The sequence below is a fragment of the Lipophrys pholis genome (assembly GCF_963383615.2).
Source record: "Lipophrys pholis genome assembly, chromosome: 23".
Classification (NCBI taxonomy): Eukaryota; Metazoa; Chordata; class Actinopteri; order Blenniiformes; family Blenniidae; genus Lipophrys; species Lipophrys pholis.
Window position 1 is genome coordinate 6,391,064 of NC_137645.1, and position 23,641 is coordinate 6,414,704.

The window sequence follows — 23,641 nt, forward strand, 5'->3', positions numbered from 1 at the left end:
GTCAGAGTTCTTACCCACTGAGCTACAGCTCGGACCAACACAGACCATGGACACACCTTCATACGTATATGAACACACAATATTCCAGAATAAAAACACTACTCAATCAGAGGTTGACTTGGACTTGAACCCGTGACGTTGGACAGTGACATCAGTGAAGGTGACCATTGAGCTACGTCCTCCACAAAGGCACAGCAGTGAATACTGAGCGCTCTCATGTGACGATGCCAGGAGGACATCATCTGTAAATACAACACAAGAAACAAAACTGATCCATAAAGTAAATATTTCTCATCCAGACTCGCTTAGAGGATTTACTGACTTCCTGTAGTCACTAGTTCTCTGCTATACCCTGGTAGTAGTTACTACTTTTGACCACTAGAGGGCAAACCTCCATTTTGTTAAAGGGCAGCTCCTGATTTATCGCCATCTTGTGGCCAGATGTGTGAATTACAACAACGGAACAGACTCGACAGTTTGCTCTGCAAAGAAGCTTCGACTGAAATCTAAAGCAGACGTCCTTCTGCTGGAAACAGGGGATCCAGATGTTATGGAGCTGTGGAACATTCTAGCTATTTAACATTTTCACTTTTGTTTTTGTTTTTGAACACACGTCTTTTAAAAAAAACATGGTAAGTCAAACATAAAGTGTGTGTGTGGTAATCTGCAGATAAGAGTGTGCACATATGAGTGCACACTCTTAAATACATGGACAAATACTGAAATCAGCTATAACAGTGATGAACTTCAAGAAACATTCATCAAGTTCAAGTGCAACATTGAAAACATGCAGGCAGATATAGAAACACATAATATCTTAAACGTCTATTGCACTGCAACAGCCTGGGAACCTAAGATCGTGGGTTCAAGACCGACAGTTGACTAGAACAGTAAAAGACTTACTTAATTACAAAAAATACAAACAGTCCACATATTTAAAACCTCTTTATTTGTGGTTATAAAATTCAGACTCGGTACAAAACAATATGTTTCCAGCTCATCATGAATTTAAAGTGACGTTTCCTGCCTGTTGGGGAGGAGAAGCTTTAAGTGGGGCTTTACACCACTTTAAAAACAACAACAACAAGCTTTAAAGTCACAACGCAACAACTACTCAAAGTAGTTTGACCATTAATCGACATGTTCTCGAAATCAGACACAACAACTCATTTCCATATAATTTAATTTAAAAAATAAATCTTTTGAACATTTCTGCTCACAAACACTGGATTCTTCTGTAAACAAACAACACTTAAATACACACTATAATTTCTTGTATAATCTCTGTCTTAAAACAGAATATTACATATACACAATATCTTCTCTTGGAAAGTCCTTCAAACTAAATCCCTTTGTATGCAGACTTTACAGAGTGCTCATGGAGTAAATAATGGTTAGCTTGTTCAGACGTCCCAAACAGTAAATATGATTTACTGCAGTTCTTTATACAGTAAAAGTGCCTCCATTTATCTCGTGAGAATTCCGTGTGTCTTCATTTAAAAACCGATGCAGGGTCGACTTCTTATTCAAGACTGTCATTGTATAAATACGACAAAACATTAACATTCAAGCAAAACAGCAGCTTCAAAATGACCTGAAAGAGATAAGTTGGATGGAAACTGAAGGGGAATCATGTCTGTATTAAACTCCAGGGGATTTATATTACTTTTGTCCTGTTTTAAGAGCACAAACGACATGAAAATCAAATCCTTTCACTTCCTGGGAGAACTTTCACAGTTTGTCCTTCCCATTGTCCAGGTGAAAACCTCAGCAGGAAGACGTTTGGTGTGAACTGAGGTCTGCGGAGTCCGACTCTTTCCGTCCTCACCTGCCGTCCTGAGCGTCTCCCAGTGGGTGGAGGCGCCCGGAACCCAGCAGCCCCCTCCCCAGCCAGTGTAAAACCTTGGAGTACCAGTGAATCCCGTCCCCGCGGCCCCCGGCGGTCCCGGTGCAGCTGTGGAGGAGCCTCAGAGGGGCGAGAGCCCAGTGAGCCAGGGCGTGCTGGTCCACCACTGCATAGCAGGACGCCACCACGCCGTCCACCACCACCGTGCCCCGCCGGGTCAGCGGCGCGTACGCCCCTCTCCTCCGAGTGACCCCGATCCGGCTGATCCGGGACAGACGTGCCTCCCGGTGGCCCCCCGACACCAGCGCGCACTGTCCCGGCCGGGCGTCGCTGGCGTACACGGTCCTGAGGGCGCCGCGGGCCGGCTCCGCCCCCTCCGAGCAGTTCCCCTCGGACACGAACACGAGGTGGGCGGCGGTGAGCGAGAGCCGGGCCCCGGCGTCCGTCTGCAGGGTGTAGAAGAGTCTCTGGGTGTTCTGGTCCCGGTCCAGGAAGGTGAGGACTTCGCTGAACACCAGCGGCCCGGAGCCGTCGCCGCCCGATGAGGAGAGAACCCGCTCGCCGGGTCGAAGGTCACCGACGGCCTTCTGACCGCCGGCTTCCAGTGTGACTAAAGCCTCGGCGGGGAAACAACCTCCAGACTTGGCCGCCACCGAATGGTCTGAGGACAGAGACACAGAGACACGATAAAAACACACAAGACAAACACTAATTTTCCACGAGTACCTCATCGACTCGCCTCACACTCGGCACACTGTCTGCTAGTTTGGAACCTCGGTCGAGGAAGAACCACGAAATTGGAAAAGCGTCAAAGGCGAGTCGAGTCGGTACTTGTGGAAAAGCGCCTTCAATTTACACATTTATGTCAAAACTCCGAGTTAAAATTTACAAACCAAACATATTCTCATTCTTTTATCATTTAGACGGATCGAACATATCCAACTTTCTCCTGACATGTCGTCATTTAGCCCGGGTTTCTGAAACTGTTGAGGAAAAATACTTAAATACTTAAGTTGTGGTTTAAAATTTTAATTTCATTTGGTGATATCTCATGATTATTTTTCACTACTCGTGGTGGATTATCACATTTATCTTGATTTATTCCAGGAAGCCCCAATGACAGATTGCAAAACTGTAATTTACCAAATCGACATCAATGAATATGACAAAGTGTACACAACCATTAAAAAACACTTTTTGACTTATTTTCCTTGCATAAATACATTTAATTATGATTTTAAAATAATAAGTTTCCACATCTCGACCGACTAAAAATGTAATAATTCCACTTTATATTTGCTCTTATCCACTTATCATCTCAAACATACTTCAGATTTTCAGGCCTTTGCCTCCATACAAAGCCGTCTTGAGCACACAATGAATCTCTCCCCCTCCCTGTCACTAAACATTGACTGTTTTCTTTCTGCAGACTTTAAAAGAAGAATAACCCAGCTCCTGTTTGCAGCCCTGGGGAGAAAAAAAAAAAGTGTGTTTCCACATGTGCGTCCAGGTGGGATTGTGTCGGTCACAATGAGTTAAGGTACTTGAAAGTGGCACTTGAAAACGGCTTCAAGTCTATCGGAGGATAAATATTTGGGGAAGGTAGGAAAGCCAAGGCCAGGCGATAAGATAAGTCACCTGAAGGAGGAAGGAGGAGAGCAGGAAAAGCAGCCGGCGGGTTAATCATCAAACAAAACAGGCAGCGTCACATGACTTCAGGTGAGAAAGGTTTTAAAAGTACATATTAGTGAGGTATATACGTCAGTAGTTAAAGGTCAGTCGGAATGTAGGAGCAGCAAAATTACTAGAAGTCAAACAGATCTACTACGTCCTGCTCTGCTTACTACTACTACCTACTTACTTTGACTAACATCAAATGCCAATGCTTGTATTTCTTTCATTTATTTGGACTAATGGTTTGTTGAATACAGTCAGAGGGACCAAAAAAACTAAACTAAACTATGTACGCTCAAAAGTAAAGCTGCCACTTCCAAATGAATGAACATTATCAAATTCAATTTTAGCTGGAAACTTTGTCTTCTTCCCTTCCTTCAACTAGTAGAGAGAGATCGTCTGCCCCCTGGTGGCGAGAAGCTACCACTTCGCTTTTATTACAACGTCTGTTTGAGGGAATTCAAAGGGAAAAAAGGGAGAGAAAAAAAATCAAAAACATGAATGAAATACCAACTTGATTGGTTGCCCTTCTGATCAAGTCAAGGACTGGGCCCTCGCAACCCGATCTGGAAGGGAAGAAAAGAGGAGGAGGAAGGGAGGAGAGAGGTGAAGTAGGAAAGAAGAGGGAGAGAGAGAGAGAGAAGAGGAAAATCTCAGTTACCACTCAGTGTCAAATGTGTCAGGGAGTGTTGAGGTGGAGTGTTTTTTGGTAATCGGGGGAATAGCATTTTAACAGCGGGGCGCCACTTTCAGCACTTCTGGGAGACACGCTTGTGTGACTTTTCGTGCCGCCTGCACATTTTCCCCAATGAGCGGCTTCTGTGTTCACTAATCTGCCATGATAATGTGCGACTGTTTCCAACTCGTCTGATGCCACGGGAGGAGGAATAACTTTGTCTGCGGCCGTCTTCCGTCCACAAAAGTGTAGAAAATAATCAAAAGGCCCCTTTTAAAGTCTGTGTTTTCCTGCAGATCCAAATGAGTGTGTTTGTTGTAGAAAAACGACAGGTTGTAAAGTGCTGGAGAGGGAAGGAAAACAAAAACGCGAAAACAAACACTAAACTGCAGTGTCACCCCCTCAATCGTGAGTGTCAACACTTCCTGCATTTTCAGCCTAATTGGATTTTTAAAAAAACTGAGAAAAGGTGTAAGGTGAAGTGGGAGACTTGGAAGAAGGGAGAACTCGCCGCCATGTGGCCGGAAGTGGAACAGGTCGCTTCCAACAGAAATGGCAGCAGAGCTTGTACCGTTGTTATTTTGCTCAGTAACGAAACTAAATCGACTGTTCTACTCTGATTTTACACAAATATTCTTTTAAATGCAGGTTTCTGTGGGATTGCCTCAACCATTTTGAACTGCCAAATTCACAACTCGACTGAAGTTCCGATGTCTGATCTTCTGAGAGACAGAGAGAGAGACAGAGAGACAGAGAGAGAGAGAGAGAGAAAGGACGTGAAGAGTTGCACCGGCTTTAACGGCGTCTCCCGAAGCCGCTCACCTGACTTGACGCTGCAGTGGATGTGGGCTTTGGACTCGTAGTAGACCCAGTCGAACCCGGCCTCCACCGCCAGCCGCGCCAGCATGGCGTACTTGTTCCTGTCGCGATCCGAGGTGGTGATGTCCACCGCGCGGCCCTCGTAGTGCAGCGACTCCTCCGAGTGGTGGCCGTCCTCGTCCCAGCCCTCGGTGACCCGCAGCCGGACCCCGGGCCAGAGGTTCATCACCGAGATGGCCAGAGAGTTCAGCTTGTCCTTGCAGCGCTGCGGCAGAAGAGACGGGCAGCTCAGAAAGCATTCCGCGGTCTTAGCAGCCGATCAGAATGGTCTGGACTCCCCACAAAGACCCATTCTACCCCCGTTACCCCACGCACCCCCGCTCCCCCCTTGTCCGTGGCTCCAGCCAGCTGTCGCCGGTGTTTGCCGTCTGTGGTGGGGGTGACGGGGTGGCTGCTTTAGGACTAAGAGGTCCTCAGCGTCCCTCTAAACCCGGAGCCTGGTCAGGGTGAGCAAACACAAGGTGAGAGGGCCTATTGAGGGATTGGTTCTATACTCCCTCCCGCTCCGGCTCACGCAAATAAATCCTCCGGTCGGACCCGTTTATCTCCTCTACGCTGAGGCTCCACATTGTCCAGAACAACATGTCATTTCTTTTTGTTAGCGGTCCATCATCCAAACAAATGTAAGACCCTACGGTCGCCATGAAACTAAGAGAGTCCCCTCAAGAAGGTGCATGATGGGAAAAGTCTTTCCCTAAAATCCCTAAAAAAAACCAACTAAAAACTAACAAATCTTCACGAGTTCAAGAGTAAAATTAGTTTATCTCGGCTCATAGTTGCAGAATTTGACACATTTTCAAGTGATTTGCAAGAAGAATGAACTCAACTGAAGGTCAACCCCTCAAACGTCTCAGGCCACATCGACTCCGACTTGTATGAAACCTTTTACCAGATTTTCGCTGGTTTTATTTCACTTGAGTGACAGATATAATGAAATAAATCAAAATTAGACGCACAGTCTTATTAAATCAACTCTGCAGGGCGTCTTGTCATTTCCCCCCCAGCCACCACCACCACCACCAGTCCTCTGAAAGCCTTTCTCAGTGATGCATGAATCTCGGTTCTATTAAGGCCAGCAAACTGGGATTAAACCCTATAAATGTCTTTTTCCATGTTGGCCTGTGATAAGAATAGCTCGCGGGCTCAGTGGCCACAGATGCCTTTTCACAGTGTTCAGTGTGGATTTTTAACGTCTAATGTTTTTCTCTCTGCGGTCACGGCAACGCGCTGGACTTCATAAATCAGACGATAGATTTTGTTGGTTTTCCTTTCAAGGTGTGCAGATCGACGGGGGTTTTTCTGTAGGAGCGCTAAAAAAAAAACCGCTGGCTGCACAAACATTTGGACGCGCGGGCTGACAACATGCGCCTATGCGCACCTTTGCGCTGCAAAAAAAAGTGTTCCTCTGATGGGATTGTCGGGGCATCCAAAAGTCCAGTTTTCATCATAGAAGGCGACAGAATCAAGGAAGGAACTAGTATAATCACTTGGAAGTGTTGCGTCTTTGAATTGTTCAAACGGCACTTTTACGCACGTTGAATAGCGAACACATCCCAGACAAATGTCAAAAAATGCTTTGTTGATTATGATTTTAAAAGACATTACATCTTGGGAATTAACAAGCTTGTCGGGATATCTCTTGCCCCCAAACAGTCGGGTCAGTATGCAGCAGGAGCGCCCAGGAAAAAGCGAATAAAAAAAACTAAACGAGACGAGAGAAAAAAAAAAAAGAAAAATCCGTATAATTAAGGCTTCTACACAAGTGAAGTGGGCTATTTTTGTCCATGTGCGCTGCGAAAACAAACAAAAAAGTAACACGGAATAGTAAAAGACAAACAGGAGGCTGTCTCCTGCGGCTTGGAGCCCATAAATTGTGCGCAGGTCTGCGCTGCTGACGCGCCGCCGCCGCCGCTCGGGGTGCGCGCGCTGCAAAAAAAAAAAAAAAGAAAAAGTCCTTCTTAGAGAAAAAGATCTCACCTGAAGACTTGGCTCAAGTTTGGAAACATTAGTGAAGGAGGATTTCAACACGTTTCCCTTGAAAGCTCATTGAGATAAAAGACTAAATCCATCCAGAGCACGTGAATAGACGATAACTCAATTACGCATGAACTCTTTGCACGATTCAGCCATTATATGTGCCACATTTTAGGAGTGATTCGCATCGTCGGCGTGTCTCTGGATATTTCAGTGCGCGCAGCAGCGAGGTGACAGCTCCAGACTGGGTGCGCGCGCGCGTTTTCATTCCCCCCACGTGGGTCTGCTGTGGACTTACACTCGGGAGGAAGCCGGCGGTCGCGAGGAGCCAGATATAAATACTTTTATTCCTGGGGAAATTGGGAGTCAAATAAATTCCACCGGGGGCCACATCAATGACGGTGTCGTAAAAAATGTTGACAGTCCAAAAAGGCGACCGTTAACTCTGGCCAGCGCGGGGCTAAAAACGAAAAACGGTAAACATCAGCACACGCTTGACCCGAGCTCTGACCAAATAAGACTTTCTTTTTTTTTAGGGGGGGGCTGTTTTTTTTTCCACCAAAAAACATGATGTAAAACAGAGGACATAGTGTTTTAATTAAGAGCGACCGCTTTTCCGTACATTTTTAGACGCGGGGTTACCCTGCTTCTTTACGCACGAGCTCGAACCGCAGTGAAGAGCTCGGATTGGAACAGATCACTTCCACAATTCAGGCTCCGCGTGTCAACAAACTGTTTCACAGAATGACTTGTGCAAACACGGGGGATTTTGTAAATCAGTGTTTGAGGACTCCCACTGAGAAAAAGTTTCGATTATTTCAGCACAATGAAAACAACCTCCCGGTGAACGCAGACAAGTTGAAAAATGTATGTCTTGATTTTAAAATAAACATGAACAAAAAGACTTTTCCCCACTTTATTGTGCAGACTGGAGTCAGCAAGGAACGAATAAAGATAACAACCTCCACGTGTTTAAAGACCGGGCAAAGTGCACCATGTAACACCATGAAATCGCTTCCCAATATTGTTGTTGTGAAAGGATCGCGCGCGACGCAGCGGCTGGGAGGGTTACCTGTGTCATCATGCGGTCTGCACCTGTGTTCTCCTCATCCTTGAAGATGATGTCGGGGTTGTAGTTGGGGGTGAGCTCCTTGAAGCGCTCCGAGTTCCGGGTTATTTTCCCTTCGTACCTCCCGCTGGCTCCCAGCGTTTTCTCGGCCACGTTGGGACTGAACTGTTTGTAGGCGAGAGGTGCCAGCTTCCGCGGTGACCTCCTCTTGCCGTAGCCCCGGCCCGGTCCGCAGCCCTCGCTGACCGGCGACAGGAGGAAGGCGCACGCGGCGAGGCACGTCACCAGCGTCGGGAGCAGCATTCCGCCCCACGACGGGAGAGCCAGATGTCACTGGATTTCTCTTCAACCGTCTCCCCCCACCCTTACGTTTTTTTTTTTTTGTAATCTTAGAGTGGAGGTGACGGAGCAGGACTCAGTCCAGAGTCCCCAAAAGTCGCCATTCCCGGCGCGTAAAAGTGGCCAGTGCGCCGCTGGAGACGAGTGAACCTGCCCGGCGCGCGGCTGACGCTCCTGTACCCGGGTGCACGCGGAGGCAGGGGCATAAATAGGCGAGGTGAGTTTATCTTGGCAGGCAGGTTCAAAGCCGTCTCTCTGTGTCGGAGCTGTGAGAAACGGGCTTCAGACAGACAGGCTGAGCCGCGCTGGTGCGTAGGCTGGCTGCGCCTGTTGGGCACGGCGGTCAAAGGGTGTCCCCGCAGCGGTTTCGGCCTCTCGGCTTTGACTCTCAATGCGTCCCTGTGGTGCAGGACTGTTGGCAGAAATGGAAATGGAAGAGATCCTGCTCCAGTACAGATGAGGTGCCGCGAGAGAAGAAGGAGACCGCGCCCTGCTGGACCTGCCCTCTCTGCGCCGCGCCGCTCCTCTCCTCTCCTCCCATCGGGGTGGCACAGGCCCCGCGGCCGCCTTCATCTGTTTATTGTCAGCCAAGAGGACAGACGAACACCGAGCCACGAGACCGACCGACCGTCCGGGGCTGGCTGACTGGCGCGCGCTCCCTCTGTCCTTTGGACCCGTGTCCTCAAAGTGAAGGAGCAGGTGCGCGCCCGCAGACCCGCAAAAACTTCCTGACCTCCTCTTCTGCGTGGCGCAGCGTGACATAACAGTCTGGAGGTGAGGGGACGACAAACCTCTGACCGGATTGAAGATCCCTCGCAGTGTGGAGAGCCTGCTTTCAATTTTTAATAGGCTACTTCAACTTCAACTTCCCAATTTTCTGCACAAGATTGGATGTGTCTAATAACTGGGATCAGAAATGGCTCCAGTGATATTTAAAAAAAATAGTTTGGATGAAGGCCATTAATTCAAAGAACTATAAATGCTCTGTTTACCATCCCTTGGTTGACAGGACTAATGTTCTGCTGATTATATCAAATATTACAAATATATCATGAAGAAATAATAAATAATGTTACAATATGGAGCCATCTATTTAACAACCTTTAAATTATGATTCATCATGCCTAATCTACATTTTGTTTTTCAAAATTCAGGACACAAAACAAGACTTTTATCATTTTCTTGTCTATTATCGTGGATTAAGACGACAGATTTCAGAAACTACCACGTGAACTGCAGCAACTCCAAACACTTTGGAGGCAAACGGCAACTTCTGGACTAAAACTTCAATGGCATTCCCCAGATACTGCAACACCTTGAGTCAACATCTCACTGTGCTCTGAAAAAAAGGAGAGCGGCCGCTCTTATCGACCGCCGCCGGCTCATTGTGTACTCCGTCTGTCTGACCAGGGACAAGAGGCACTGCTTCAGAAAGCATCTCCACATCCAACTTCCTGTTATTCCTCTATATCAACCTATGAACATATTCACTAGTGAACTGGGCCAGAAATGAACAAAACCAGCCTTCAAAATTCTATTTACATCTTTTATTGGTTGTTTGACTTCTCTAAAAATTTAATGTGAAAGCAATAAAAAAGACAAAATCCCTGCAGATAAAATATAGTGGAACAAGAGAAATCCTGATCATTTATTGCACCTTTAATCTACATAAACATTTAAAAATGGGTTAAAAAGTTCATCTTGTCAGTAAAACAATAAAACAATGAGATTTTATAGGCATGTGACAGAGATTAAATTCATTTTGGTGAATGTATTCCTAATTTGTGTGTCGTACTGCTCTGGATCATCTGAACAGCCCAACTTTTTTCTTCTTTGGTTTGGAAGCCCGTCGCTCCGCAGGTTCGGAGGAGACGGCCAGAGACTAAATGAGAGGACATTGTGTTGAGATTAATCTTTCTTCCTTTCTACACTTAAATTAAAATCTTCTATTTTTTTTTTTGGTCCAAAAGGACATTAACCTTCTAAATGTTGCTGTTTCAGACACTCTTCTCCTCGTTTTAAAGCCATCATGGTTATAAAACTCTCCAAATGTTTAAACAGTAACACCGTTGTCAAATCGTAAAAGTGGAGCATGTGAGCTTCTGTCTTCTTCTTCCTATCTCACCTGTTCAACTGTTTGTTTGTCGGCCATTTTGGCTCCTCCGTTGTCCGCCCGGCCATCGTGGCTCTGTTTCCCTTCGGCCGTGTCAGTGCCGACAGATTTGGCCGCTGGAGCACAAACAAAAGACCTTTTCGGTTGAATTACCGTCCCACGGTGGGTCAATAAACCAGAGTTGGGCCTCGTCTTCAAAACATTAACCGTCCCAATTCAAAATTCACCTGGAGAAGAGGCGAGCGCCGCTTCCTTGGCTTTAGGCCCCTCAACGGCGTGCCCCGCCGACGGTCTGCGTTTCCGTGCGTTTCTGTGAGCGACGACGGCGCCGTACAGCCGCTGGAGGTCGGCGTCGAAGCCGAGGACGTCCGGCCGCTCGGCACACAGCAGAGGAAGAGCCTGGAAAGACATGGAGCTGGTAAAGAACTGCAGTAGAACTCCACAAAGCGTGTACAACCCCGTTTTTCATCAGCTATTAATCAATAACAAGCAGCTTCATGTACAATATATCAAAAAAAGGCTGGAAAATGGTGATACATTTGATTTGTTTAACCACATTTAAGGCATTTATGTCAAAAAATATCAAATCTGAGCCTTGTTGCTTTAATATCTCACCCAAAAATATAAAAAATGAACATCAATTATCTACTTTTAGTGTATTTTCTTTAAAAGGTCTTATATTCAGATTGAGACATTTCATTTCCTCACCCCAAATCAGACGTTAAGCCAAACAATGACCTGAAAACGACAATATTTAAGAGTTCTTGTGGTGAGATGTTTGTTCTATGGTCCTGCTGTGGGAGTCACAAGGCCGAGGTGTGACACTGGGCGTGTCGGAGCTGCGATAAGCCTCTAATCAAAACTGCATTACTGGTAACGACGACCGAAACGCACACGGCGGCTCCATCGACCGGCGGCCTGACAGATAAGGTGATCTCCGGGTAACATTAATGCCGGCCCACAGCCGACACGCAGCAAAACACTCGCTATTCACTAAATCCCTCTTTTTTTTTTTTTTTCTTCCCCTGGTGGAGAGGACAAACTCTCCAAATTAGCTCCTCAAATATTGACCGGGAGAAATTGGTGGTCTCCCGCTCGCTGTCAGGGCAGAGGGGCTCCTAAACACACTTTGGTCAGGTTTCGAGGTTTCGCATTGATTTATTTTTGTTATTTGTTTGTTTAAATATCGTAAAAATAAATGTATGCTCTGGTGAGGCTTCGTTCTGCTTTGGGCACAGAGAAACCAATGTCCTGCGGGGAGAGAAAGCAGCAGAAAGCCCACCTTATTCTCTCTTTTTTATTCACTTCCACCCTCCTCCTCCTCCTCTCTGGCCTCCGACCAACTCACTTCGGATTATTTGATGTGAAACGCTGAGCTCAATTTGTTGGATCCGGCTGCCCTGAAGCGCTAAAATCAACTGTGTGTTTGATAGTTTGAGTCTCCTGACGGAGGAAAGGTTGTGTCATGAAGAGTGAGAGAAGGTCTGTGGCCTTTAATACTAGATTCTAACAAAGACGTCCGGAAAGCTGCAGGGAATTAGCGACCAGCAGAAAATTAGGTCCCGTTTACACAATAACGATTTCAAGTGGAATCGCAAAACCTTCGTAGCGCGACTTTTTGAAAACGTTCCGGCTCTGACTCAATCTCCGTGGAAAACGGGAAAACGGAACTTTTCCGAGATGGCTCCCGAGGTGGAACCTTTCAAAAACGTTACGAATCCATAAAAATGGGGAAAATTGAATTTTTGGAAAATGGCCCCCAAGGTTTTCACGCGGAAATGCAAAACTTTCGTAGCGTTTTGAACGTCCGTTCACGCGACAACGGTGATCGGCGCCTCTGAAAACACAACTTTTTGAAAATGGCTCCAGCTCCATCTCCATGGAAACGGGGCAAAATGCAACTTTTCGAAAACGGTTCCCAAGGTGGAACTTTTTTTCAAAAACGCTCAGACTCCGTCTCCGTGGAAACGGGGGAAACACAGTGGCCACACCCACTGTCTGGAGCAAATGAAGGCAGGAATTTTTCAAGTTTTGCTCCAGTGCTTTAGCTCCGGACTTGTCGCCTCTGTGGTGTTTTTCTTAAACTCACAAGACTGATGTCATGACGGAGATACCGCAGCACACGCTTTACTTCTACACCCTGCGATATATTGACAGAATTTCCTCTTTTCTGGCCCAGGAGCGGACGTCCATACGTCCCCGTATTTTTAGTTAGTGTGAACACACGGGTGAGGGAGGGAGCGGGGTATTTATCTGCAGCTGCAGACTAAAAAAGCAACGCCAGACGAGAAATAAAAAGGCGATTACAGGGGGTCAATAACCTCGTGCCCGTTTCGTCGAGCTGAGTAATGCTGTGGAAAGTTCCTCCCTGCTGTTGCAACTGAACGAAGTCCACGTCCGAGGCAGCGGAGAGGGAAGGGGGACGAGCGCTCACCTGTGGGCCACGCCTCCAAGCTCCGCCCCCTGCCTCAACCACAGCAAAGCATCACATGTGGGGAAGGTGATGAGAGGACGGGGGAAGAGTTGGCAGCCCGTCGGTGTTTCTCTATTATTAGCAGGTAAACAGCGCTGATTTTAGACGGGCCGCTGCTGCCGTTGTTTTTCGAGCCGGGGGGTGGGGGGTGGGGGGTGGGGGGTCTGGTGCCGGAGAGTCTCACGCTAAACTCTCCCTCATCCTCGCCTCTGTCGCTGACCTCATGTTTACTCTCTCTAATTCCCCTCAACCTCGTTCTCTCTCATCGTGACCTCAGCTTCCCGTTCTGAATCAGAGCCCCCCCCCCCCCCCGCGCAGGACTCAAGGTCACACCCTCGCCAAAAAGAAAAAAATGGAGGATTACAACAATCAAGGACAGAGGAGAGTAATAACCTGCTGAAATCAGAGGCGACAAGGACTAAAGAGCAGAGTAGACGTACCAGAAGCCACATGATTGATACTAACATCTCCGTAATTAAAGCAAATCAATTGGAACAAGGCCATTTTGGCTAATTGACGTTAAAATCCGTTTAGAAGCAAACATTTCGGGCACGTTCTAGTTCACTTTTCTATTATTTGAAAGGCTAATAATCTTCCCTCGATGTCTGGCACACTGTTCTGGTCACATAAATAGGATTTTTAATTCCCTGTGAAGTGCACTTACTTCAAACTTCATAGATTTAAAAGCTCAAAAAGACATGAATAATGTCGCCTGTTACACTGAACTAAGCTGAACTTGAGATACAATCCCAGGATGCTCTTCGGCGTGACGACAGCCACGCTTCATGTATCTCTCACCTCTCCCTGCCGTCGCCCTTTAGGCCGGAGACGTCAAGTCGCCGAGAGTTTAAAATGTCCTTTTTATGTTTTTGAACGATGTAGCGAGGGTTAGAGACTTGTTTGATGGTACCAGGACTCAATTCTTCATGATTTCGAGTAACGTAGCAATCACACACCTAAAGGTCCGAAGACTTTCCAGACACTTGAAGATGGCTGGATTCACTTTGGCTTTGCTTTGCAAAAAAATACCCCAAAAGTCAAAGAGCAGAAGATTTACATCCATTGCGATTAATCCTGGCAGCTGAGCCAAGCGCCTTCACGTTCACACCGTTGTAACAGGAAGCGTTAAACTGCCGGAGCCGGCGGTCGCCGCACGCGCCGCCCCTGATGTGTTCACGTGCCGACACAGCGCCGCAGCTGCAGCGAGCCCGCCGCTCGTGATGTCTTTGTGGGAAGCCGCGCTCGGCCTTGTCCGGGACGCGGACCAGAGGCCGGCAGCTGGAGAGGGGGGCGCCGCCAGGCCACAGAGGGCCTAATTACAGACCTGGACCGGGGACAACCCTGTGGAAACTGTGTGCAACTGACAGACGGCATATAAGAGGAGGAGGAGGATCTACTGTACGTACAGAATTTTGTTTTCCAGGCTTTCAGTCCCTCCAATGCACCGACGCCAATACTACTATTTCATGAGACATTTATTATAATATCATTACCACAAGGATGCTAAATAAATTCTTCATCGCTTACTCGCTATTGTGTGCCCCCTTGCTCAAATCAGCACCTCCTCCTCTGCAGCCTCGCCTCCTTCCCACCGGGGCCCTGAATTCCTCAGGTAAGTGAGATAAAGAGCTGCTCACTGCCGTTTATGAGGGCAGCAGTCAATGATTGACTGGAAAAAAAAACAACCTTCCAGACTCTAGTCTTTCCCATTCCTTCTACTTCCACTGGTCAATTCTTCCAGAATATGAAAGTGCACGTAACATAATGAAAGAACCGATTAAAAAAAAAAACAACACACACACAAGGAGGGACATTGGGTTCGTTTGCATTATTACAACTATTTTGAGATATCCACATTAGTGATGAAAAAAAGTCAAGATATTAAGAAAAAAGGTCAAATGAGGAGTCAAGATTAATGAGAACAACGTCAAACTGCCGAGGAAATAGTGTAGAAGTTGAAAAGAAAGTGGAGTTTCCACCCCATTTCAGGCACGTTAATCAGATATATGATTAATTTAACGTTTATTTTCATGTGTGAGTATACTCAAATATAGATTATCTATTTTGTCTGAACATATTTCATAATTTCAACGATTGCACACGTTTGAAATGTCACATGTCTGAAATAAATACATTTTTTAAAAAGACATGAAGAGACTACGTCAATAACGACGTTAAAAAAAGTTGCAGGATTGAGAATAACTGTAAAAAGAAAAAAAGAGGAACTACAACAAAAAAATGTCAATCAAAAGGTTGAAAAATAAGAAAATAAGTTAAAATGTCGAGAATACAGTCATTTACTTGAGAAGAAGTTAAAAATTATGAGCTAAAGTCAGAACATTGTATTAAGTCAAAACGTGTTGAGTGAATAAGCTGAGAATAAGTTTAAAACGTCAAAAAAATAACTGACAATGAAGTTGAAATGTTAAAGAAAGATCAACTAACATTGTAGGAACCACTGTAGGAAACTAAACTGACACATTCTTCTGGAATCTTCTAGAATGTGTCTGCACTCAGGCAAATGAGCATTTAGTGCGATATAAGCACAAAACAATCAATTGTTTGAGTAATAAAGGAAAAAAAGATTTCGACAATAAAAAAAAGAGAACTTGCTGGTTTACTGCAGACGAGACATGTCGCCTTACATCTGACCCAGAAAATGTCCGGTCAAAGTGTGACCATAACCCTCGAGCGCACCAACAGATCAGAAAACCATAAATTAAGAACCAATTGTCCCTTTTCTTTGTCACTTCGTTCCTTGGTTGACTTTTACACCTCGGACATTAACCCGATCGATATCTACGGTGTCTCCTCACTCCCGCATTTTGACTCAGTCGCTGTCAAAGTGTGTATTTTGGAGTCCATCAGCCGCTGTGGTTTCTGGGTATAAGAGTTGAGTTTCCTGCCCTGCCCTGAGCTCAGAGCCGCTTCTGGTCGCTGCACACAGATATTAGGATTTCACTCCTGCCGGCCTGCCAATGCGCCGAGCCGCCACATAGCATTTAGGGATAATTTCTTCCCCCGTTGGAGCACATAACTATTACCGTGCTTTTACTGGAGATGGAAAACTGCACATATCTGCACTGTGAAGAAAAAGACGTTTTCCTATTGATTGTTTTTGAGCCGTTTCACGCTGCCGCGATGCAAACAGCGGGGAAAGAAAACAACAACCTTCAATTCGAGCAAGAAAAAGCAGGATATTTGGAGGAAGGAAGGCCAAATTTGGAAAAGCCACAGCGATTATGTGATTGTCAGCGGCTCAATCGAGGTGTTTCAGTCAAATGTGGTCACTAATTGTCAGACGTGAAGCCGCGGGGAAAGGAAACGGGCAACATTCCCAAACGGTGACGGTTCACTTTAGACGGTGACACGGCTGCACGGCGAGCGCTGGAACACTGCGCGGCATACGCCAACACGACACACACCCACACCCACACACACACACACACACACACATACACACACACACACACACACACACACACACACACACACACACACACACACACACACACACGGCTCTGACAAAAAACCCAAAACCAAACGCATGCGTCACAGACGTGGACGAGCTGCTCAGACCACATTCACATCTGTCTTTCCCTCAATGACATAACGGATCCTGAAACACAAACAAAACATAAAACTCACATATATCGTGGAATTCTGCCTTAATATCCTCACCTTCTACAAAAAAAAAACACAAATAAATATTTGCATTTCTGTCGCGTCACAACAAATATCCTTGACTAATGTCTCTTTTATTGCCCTGATTTAAGGTGGGACTTTGAACCGGTCTGCTACTTCATGAAAATATTCTCACTATTGTACACATTGCATGTCAGTATATCTCTTTATTTCAATTATTTTCTTTAAATAAAAGGCAATTAAAACAATAATGCTAGTACTAATATTATTATCAATCAGAACAATATTATTAATATCAATTATAATGTATTTTAGCTGTTTGTGAAGGAGTATGGAACTTGTTTATCCAGCCCTACTATAATTCTGTCTTAACTATCGAGATAAATAAAACAGTATTTCTATTATTTAGTGAACTCGTGGAGGTTTATTAACTAAAATCTACAACTACGATCCACCAAATGTCGGAAAGTCTAAAAAAACACCCTGAAATCAACAAAAGGTATCGCGACTCTCTAAATCCTATCATGTATATTGTTGTAGGAACCCACTTATACTGCAAGTGCTTTGATATTACGTGTAGTTTAAGTGTACTTCTGCGCACCTTCCACGAGGAAGCAGCACCTGCGATATCATTATATTACACATAAAATGACAGATAAAGTCTTATCTTATCTTATCTTGACATAATCTAGCCCGAGAACGGTAACGAAAGCCAAAGAAAAGAGGTCGTCTCAAGACAAAGTCAAGAATGCCCAACTCCATCTCACCTCACTGCTCTTATGCCTGAACTAATGCCGATTCCAAGTCTCTTCCTGTTGCAAGAGCAAAAACTGCTCTCAATCACATAATGTGGTTTTCCCAAGACGCCGAACACGACAAGCTGGGGGACAAGGAGGAAAAATAATAAACTGACCGCGTAAGAAAATATTTTTTTGACCTTTTCGTCACTGTTGATCCAATCGCTCTCAAAATCGAATCGATTTCTCCTTGGATGATGACAAATCATCTCTGAAAGTTTTATGCAATTTGGGTCAATTGTGAAATACATGAAAACGTTGGCGAAGTTAAAATGTATTTAAATCACAAATAATCCATAATTTGTTGGGGTTTTTTTGTTTTTTTTTAACTGTCACGTCACAAATATATTCTTTTAGGTGAATGAGGGTCCAAACTACTGACAGAATACTACCCATGTTCCTCATAATTGTCCAGCCAAACCAAAAAAAAACTTGTTCCCAACACAGAACAAATGTAGTCGCTTCGCCGTTTTATCCTCGGTGGCATCGCCCTGAACCGGTGACCTTTAGTTCTCCCTAAAGTTCTACCCCGAGTACTCAAGCGGGTCTTTGAAGTTCTGTCTTCAGGGAGGACAAACCAAACTGTCATTAACCCCTGGCACTGAAACGCAAACTGCTTTAAAAGCACACACACACACACACACACACACACACACACACACACGCACACACACGCACACACACACACACACACACACACAACTGACATAGTTAATACAACCGCACGACACAAACACTGCACAGATTTAGGCCCTCGAAGAAACCCAACATGATCCTTTAAGTTTGAAGCTTCCTTTCATCTTTCAGCTCCGTGTGTGTGTGTGTGTGTGTGTGTGTGTGTGTGTGTGTGTGTGTGTGTGTGTGTGTGTGTGTGTGTGTGTGTGTGTGTGTGTGTGTGTGTGTGTGTGTGTGTGTGTGTGTGTGTGTGTGTGTGGGGGGGGGGAAACAGACTAATTCCACCCATGCAAATGTTGACCTGAGCTGGGTGGGGTGTTTGTGTGGGGGTCGGGTGGGGTGGGGTGGGGAGGGGAGGGGCTGCTGCTCCTGTCATCATCGTCTCTCTTTCAGCCTCTGTGTCCCTCAGCTCTTCACTCACACATGAATACACACAACTTGTAAACTTCTTTAGAAAAAATGTCAAAGAAATTCAAGTGCACGGAAGTGAAGCAGGATTTTTGAATAAGTTGTGTCACAATAAACCACAGCCAGAAAGAGGAAATGATTGATAAATGATCTGTTGGTGAGTTATCGATGGTTACTAATCTCCCACCAGTTCACTGTCTCTGGTTGTGCGACCAAATACTTGGTCATCATGATGAAACAATCAGGTTAGAGACAACGTTGTACTAAATCCTTTTCTACTTTTCCAGCAACTTAAAAAGAAAATATTAAACACGAGCTTGAGACATGAGCGTGGTGATCGTTGCCATGGAGACGGACAGAGAGACAAACACAAGTCAGCGAGTACGCACGCACGCACGCACACGCACGCACACACACACAGAAGCATGTAAAAGCCCAACCCCGATAGATAAATACTGCACGTATACGCTAAACGCCTGTGTGATTCAAACACACACACACACACACACACACACACACACACACACACACACACACACACACACACACACACACACACACACACACACACACACACACACACACACACACACACACACACACACACACACACACACACACACACACACACACACACACACACACACACACACACACACACACACACACACACGAGCGTCCCATTTTCCCAGACACGTTTTATTTCAGTGTGGACTTTGGTCTGAGGGCGGCCTCGGCGCGGCCCGGTGAAATTCACCACAAGAGGGAAGACTTTGATCCGCTGCAGCGTTTATCGTCTTCTTCTTCTGTGGTCTCTGACTCTTTGCTCACCTTCCCACCTCGTCCTCCTACGTCTTTCTCGCCGGGGGAATAGAGCCGCCATTGTGACCCCCTTTGCGTAACTTTCCATGACTCCTCGCACCTGAGCCGGAGCGTCAACCGCCGCCAACCTCAAACTGGGATTCCTTCCTGGTGTGTCGTTTTACATAAAGGCTGCTTTCCTCCTCGAAAACCACCATGCGATGCAATTAATGATTCAAAACCTCACCTGACCTCACCTGGAAATCTTGAAAAAAAAACTCTACAACGAGCACAAAAGCAGGTTTTGGGAATCAAGTGAACAAACGCCACCGATACGCTTCAGTAGAGCGAGGACTGACAGCTCGCCACATATTCACCTCACCTGTCCAAATCTGATTCGCACTTGAAACCTCAGAACCAAACTCTCCACCTGGAGAGGTGGAGTCAGAGGTCAATGCAGTCAGAGGTGAGAAATTCCACACCTCAACCAAACAAATACAAAGTTTGCGTAAATGACAGAAAACCAGTCGGTCCCTCCCTGAGCCACTATGGTTCGTCACGTGACTTCCTCCAAGTGTGTGTGTGTGTGTGTGTGTGTGTGTGTGTGTGTGTGTGTGTGTGTGTGTGTGTGTGATTGCCCACCTTTGCCATGAAGTCCTCTCTGTAGGCGTGCTCCTCAAAAACGTCCGTCTGAAGACGCTCTGGGTTCAAACAAACACACACACAGACATTTGCATTATTCTCCTGTCCCGCCATGTTAGGACAAAGGTTGCACATTGCATACATAATAAGCAATTACAAAAAAAGAGCAATCAATGTAGTAAATAATACAACAACAAAAATCAAAGAAAGACAGTTGTTTTGGGAGAATGTACCTTTTCCACTTCCTTCAGATTTTGTCAAATTTTTCTTATTGACAAATTTTTTTTATGGATTTATGTTTATTAAAGCTATTTTTCAATCCACATAAGGTGTAATTATGTGTAACTGCTATTTAATCAACTAGAGAAGAGTTGACAGTGTGAAAAAACCTAAGTTTGTTTTTGCCATAATAAATTTGTCTAAATATATGAATCTGAATGAAATGTGTGTGAAAATGAGGTGATAATAACAGTTATCACGTGCTGCAGTCATGAACCGTGACACTGTGTCGGCATCATGATTCATTATCTTTATCTGTATCACGTTGTGTTTGTGCACCTCTGGTGAGAACGGCTCCATTCTCTTTGTAGTCCTGGATCTCTGCGTCTTTCCGGACCAGTAGACCTCCCAGCTGGTCCACCTGCTGCTGGAGCAGCCGGCTCATGGCCAGCAGAGGGCGCACCAGCTGAACGCAGGCCTATAGTAAAACACACATGCACTCAAGACAGATGACACAGCAAGGTGTGTGCAGTTTTATCATCTGAAGTGTGGCTCGCACCAACTGGACAGGGGCAGGGGTGCATTGAAACTCCCAGTAGAAAGGAAGTCCCTCCAGCTTGCTCTTCAGCTGGATGCTGATGTTCCCGTCCTCTTGTTTCGTCAGGGAGATCTGAGCTTTACCATCGGCGCCACCGTCATCTCCCGACAGGAAAGGATGAACCACCTCATACAAGTAGGAGAAAAAAGCTTTGGCCGGGGCTTGCAGGCGCTTGTTGAGATCCTGATGCGATAAAAAACGGAATTCGTTATCAAACACATTTATCAGGTTGTTGTCACGTCTCTACATTAGATTTGCTGTTTATCTACTGCATGGAGGCTCGACTCGGACGTGCGCGTGCCTTCGCCCGGCTCTGGATGGCTTTGGCGTCCATCCTCTCCTCCCATACGGAGTGCAGGTCACTCAGCAGGATGTGGTACGTCGTTTCACCAAACCAGCTCTTGGCGAGGAGCTGGCAGCCGCCGACGCTCACCGGGAGCCAGGGTCGACCGAGGAGGACGTCGGCAGCGTGGGATCCACTGGCCTCCATCGCAGCAAACACCTGCTGGAGGAAGAGGAGAGTTCAAGCTGCGGCCAGTCGTTACTGGAAGTGCTGATAAATTATCTGAGAACTAAGTTCAAGGTAAAAAGAAGTGATGTGGTTGCAAACACACTGGGCGGGTTCTAAAAATCAGCAGGTACAGAAGGTGGATTTGCACATCCAGTGTATCTGAAAGAATCACGTCATCTATCAGTGTCTGTATGATGTGAAAATCATATTTAATTTCTCACCGAATATTCTGAGTCACTAATTATCGCCACTTCATAAATAACATGGTACATTTAAATATAAAGAAGGGAAGAATAGAGGACAAAAAATTGCCAAAATCAACTCCCAACTGAGCCACCACTTAGGAAATATGTAAATAAACAAGGAAGCCACTGCATTCAGGATCAAGCGCGCTAAAAATATTTGCAGATGTTTATTTGCGTCTGTATTGCTGTATATTTGCATTAAGTCACTCATTTATCAACAATGTTATAATGCTAATTGATTACCTTATTGATGCACTTGGGGAAATCATTTCTAAAACATATAGATGATCAACAAAGGGTTTATATATGATATGAATATGTATGGGTATGTATATAGGTGCATCAGCGTGCATATGTGCTTACGTTATTTCTTGAGGTACTTCATAGCTGTGTAATCGTGTGATTGTTTTACTTTTTTGTATTTCCTCCAATAGAGAGTCGTTGTGCACAAATGTAAAACAGAACATTTCGGAATCACCTATTCACTCACAGCAGACAGAAGCTGTTGGTTCTGGATCAGTGCATGCCAACCAACACCCACAGTGTAATTTTCTTTTCTATCAAAACGTGTTTCAGAGTCACTCACCTCGGAGGAATGACGCCTGGACTGAGATCAGTGAGAGTGGCCGTTTACAGACGCAGAGCCGGCCGCATAATCACCACCTTTGCAGGGGAGAGACCGCACTGGCAGCTCCTGTTTTCGGGGAAAGGAAACGAGGTATTTCTCGTCAGTCGCCATTTGAAACGCAGGGCACGTTACAGAGGTTGACTCATGCCAATTTGGAAATCGCAAAAATGCCAAATCAGTAAGTTTATGACTGCAGCCACAGCGGATGCCAGTGGTTAGAGGACATCGGGATCTTGACACGCAAAGTTTTTGGATTGACACCAAACCCCATTCAGACTTCTAGTTTAACACCACACTGTACCTTTATAAGCATTCTTTACAATCCTAAACATTCTTAATCTACATAGTTGTTTTTTTTTTTTATTTGTAGGTATTTTTGCAACCAATTATTAGAAACACGACCCCAAAAAGATCTGGTATTATAAAACAGACCAGACGTCATTGAAAATAATCTCACTATAAATAGTTTCCTGTATATGCTGAATAATAATGTACAGAACTTATAAGTTAAAACTGTTTCTATCATAACTGCCTAAATCCTTCAATCCGGCGACAATGTCGCTCACGTAGCGGGTATATTTATTAATAAATTAACACTTTTTGAACTCTAAAATGCTAATGCTATGCTAGCTCGACTCGGCATTGGCGACAGTGAACGTCATAATTAGTTGAATTTATCTGTCGCGATGGCAAGAAGATAGTCTAGTTTCATCATTCTTACATTGTGTCACGTTAAGATACACAGAGAAACTCGGGAAACAAGTATTGCAAAAGAATGTTTGTACTGTAGTTGTTGGAAAAGAGAGCAGCTCCTCCTCTGCACGCTGTTGTTGACCGTTTGAAGCTTCCGGCACCGACGTCAAACAACAGCACTTTTCAAAGGTTCCGCTTGTATGATTGCTTGTACTAACTGTTGAAATCGTGCCATTGTGTTTTTCTCAAATTTTGTATAAATGAAAGAATGAGTTACATCAGTTCCACAAATAATCACAGTAAATAGTATTTGTAGATGATTTTATTTTATTTTTTTAAATCTTATTTTTTCCAAATCCTGGTTGGTCCTTTTTCCAGCACCAGATGGCAGTGTGGTAAGGATTTAGTTTCTCAACTACAATTCCAGAAAAGGTTTTTCAGACCTCGGGTTGTAGTTTAACAACATGAAACAGGTCTAATTTTCAATGTTGAACTCATCACAAGACATATAACCAATTCAAAGCATAAATAATTTGCCATTATTCTGTCTTTAAGTCTGGCTACATGCCATGTTGTTGCCATTGACATTTTGAGCTTTAGACCGGCAATAACAGCGCGACCTTCGGTGTTTCTGTAGCGACACTCAACCATGTGGAAAAGAAAACAGAGCGATCCAGTCAGGCCTCATTCATCGGGTGTGGCAGGGTTGAGCTACTTCCACATCTACAATCACAGT

The 23,641-nt window shown here is 45.2% G+C and overlaps 2 protein-coding genes across 4 annotated transcripts; both read right to left on the bottom strand.

Annotated features, from left to right (window-relative positions):
* Positions 1 to 935: 935 nt before the first annotated feature.
* Positions 936 to 8,639, bottom strand: ihha (Indian hedgehog signaling molecule a). The gene is made up of 3 exons (XM_080492919.1): positions 8,122 to 8,639; positions 5,019 to 5,280; positions 936 to 2,507 (listed from the first exon to the last, which is right to left on the bottom strand). Exons 1-3 carry the CDS (start codon positions 8,419 to 8,421, stop codon positions 1,825 to 1,827), a joined length of 1,245 nt encoding a protein of 414 aa, XP_080349045.1. The 5' UTR covers positions 8,422 to 8,639; the 3' UTR covers positions 936 to 1,824.
* Positions 8,640 to 9,984: 1,345 nt separating this feature from the next.
* nhej1 (nonhomologous end-joining factor 1) lies at positions 9,985 to 23,068 on the bottom strand. Of its 3 annotated transcripts, none has more exons than XM_080492920.1 (9): positions 22,998 to 23,068; positions 22,171 to 22,278; positions 21,130 to 21,330; positions 20,790 to 21,011; positions 20,570 to 20,708; positions 20,012 to 20,070; positions 10,798 to 10,969; positions 10,583 to 10,686; positions 9,985 to 10,339 (listed from the first exon to the last, which is right to left on the bottom strand). In XM_080492920.1, the coding sequence occupies exons 3-9, from the start codon at positions 21,316 to 21,318 to the stop codon at positions 10,262 to 10,264; spliced, it is 963 nt and encodes a 320-aa protein (XP_080349046.1). In that variant the 5' UTR covers positions 21,319 to 21,330; positions 22,171 to 22,278; positions 22,998 to 23,068; the 3' UTR covers positions 9,985 to 10,261. The 3 variants fall into 3 exon arrangements, with proteins under 3 accessions (XP_080349046.1, XP_080349048.1, XP_080349047.1); XM_080492922.1 differs by having other exon boundaries at positions 9,998 to 10,339; positions 21,130 to 21,333; positions 22,998 to 23,067; XM_080492921.1 differs by having other exon boundaries at positions 9,998 to 10,339; positions 22,934 to 23,067.
* Positions 23,069 to 23,641: the final 573 nt, after the last annotated feature.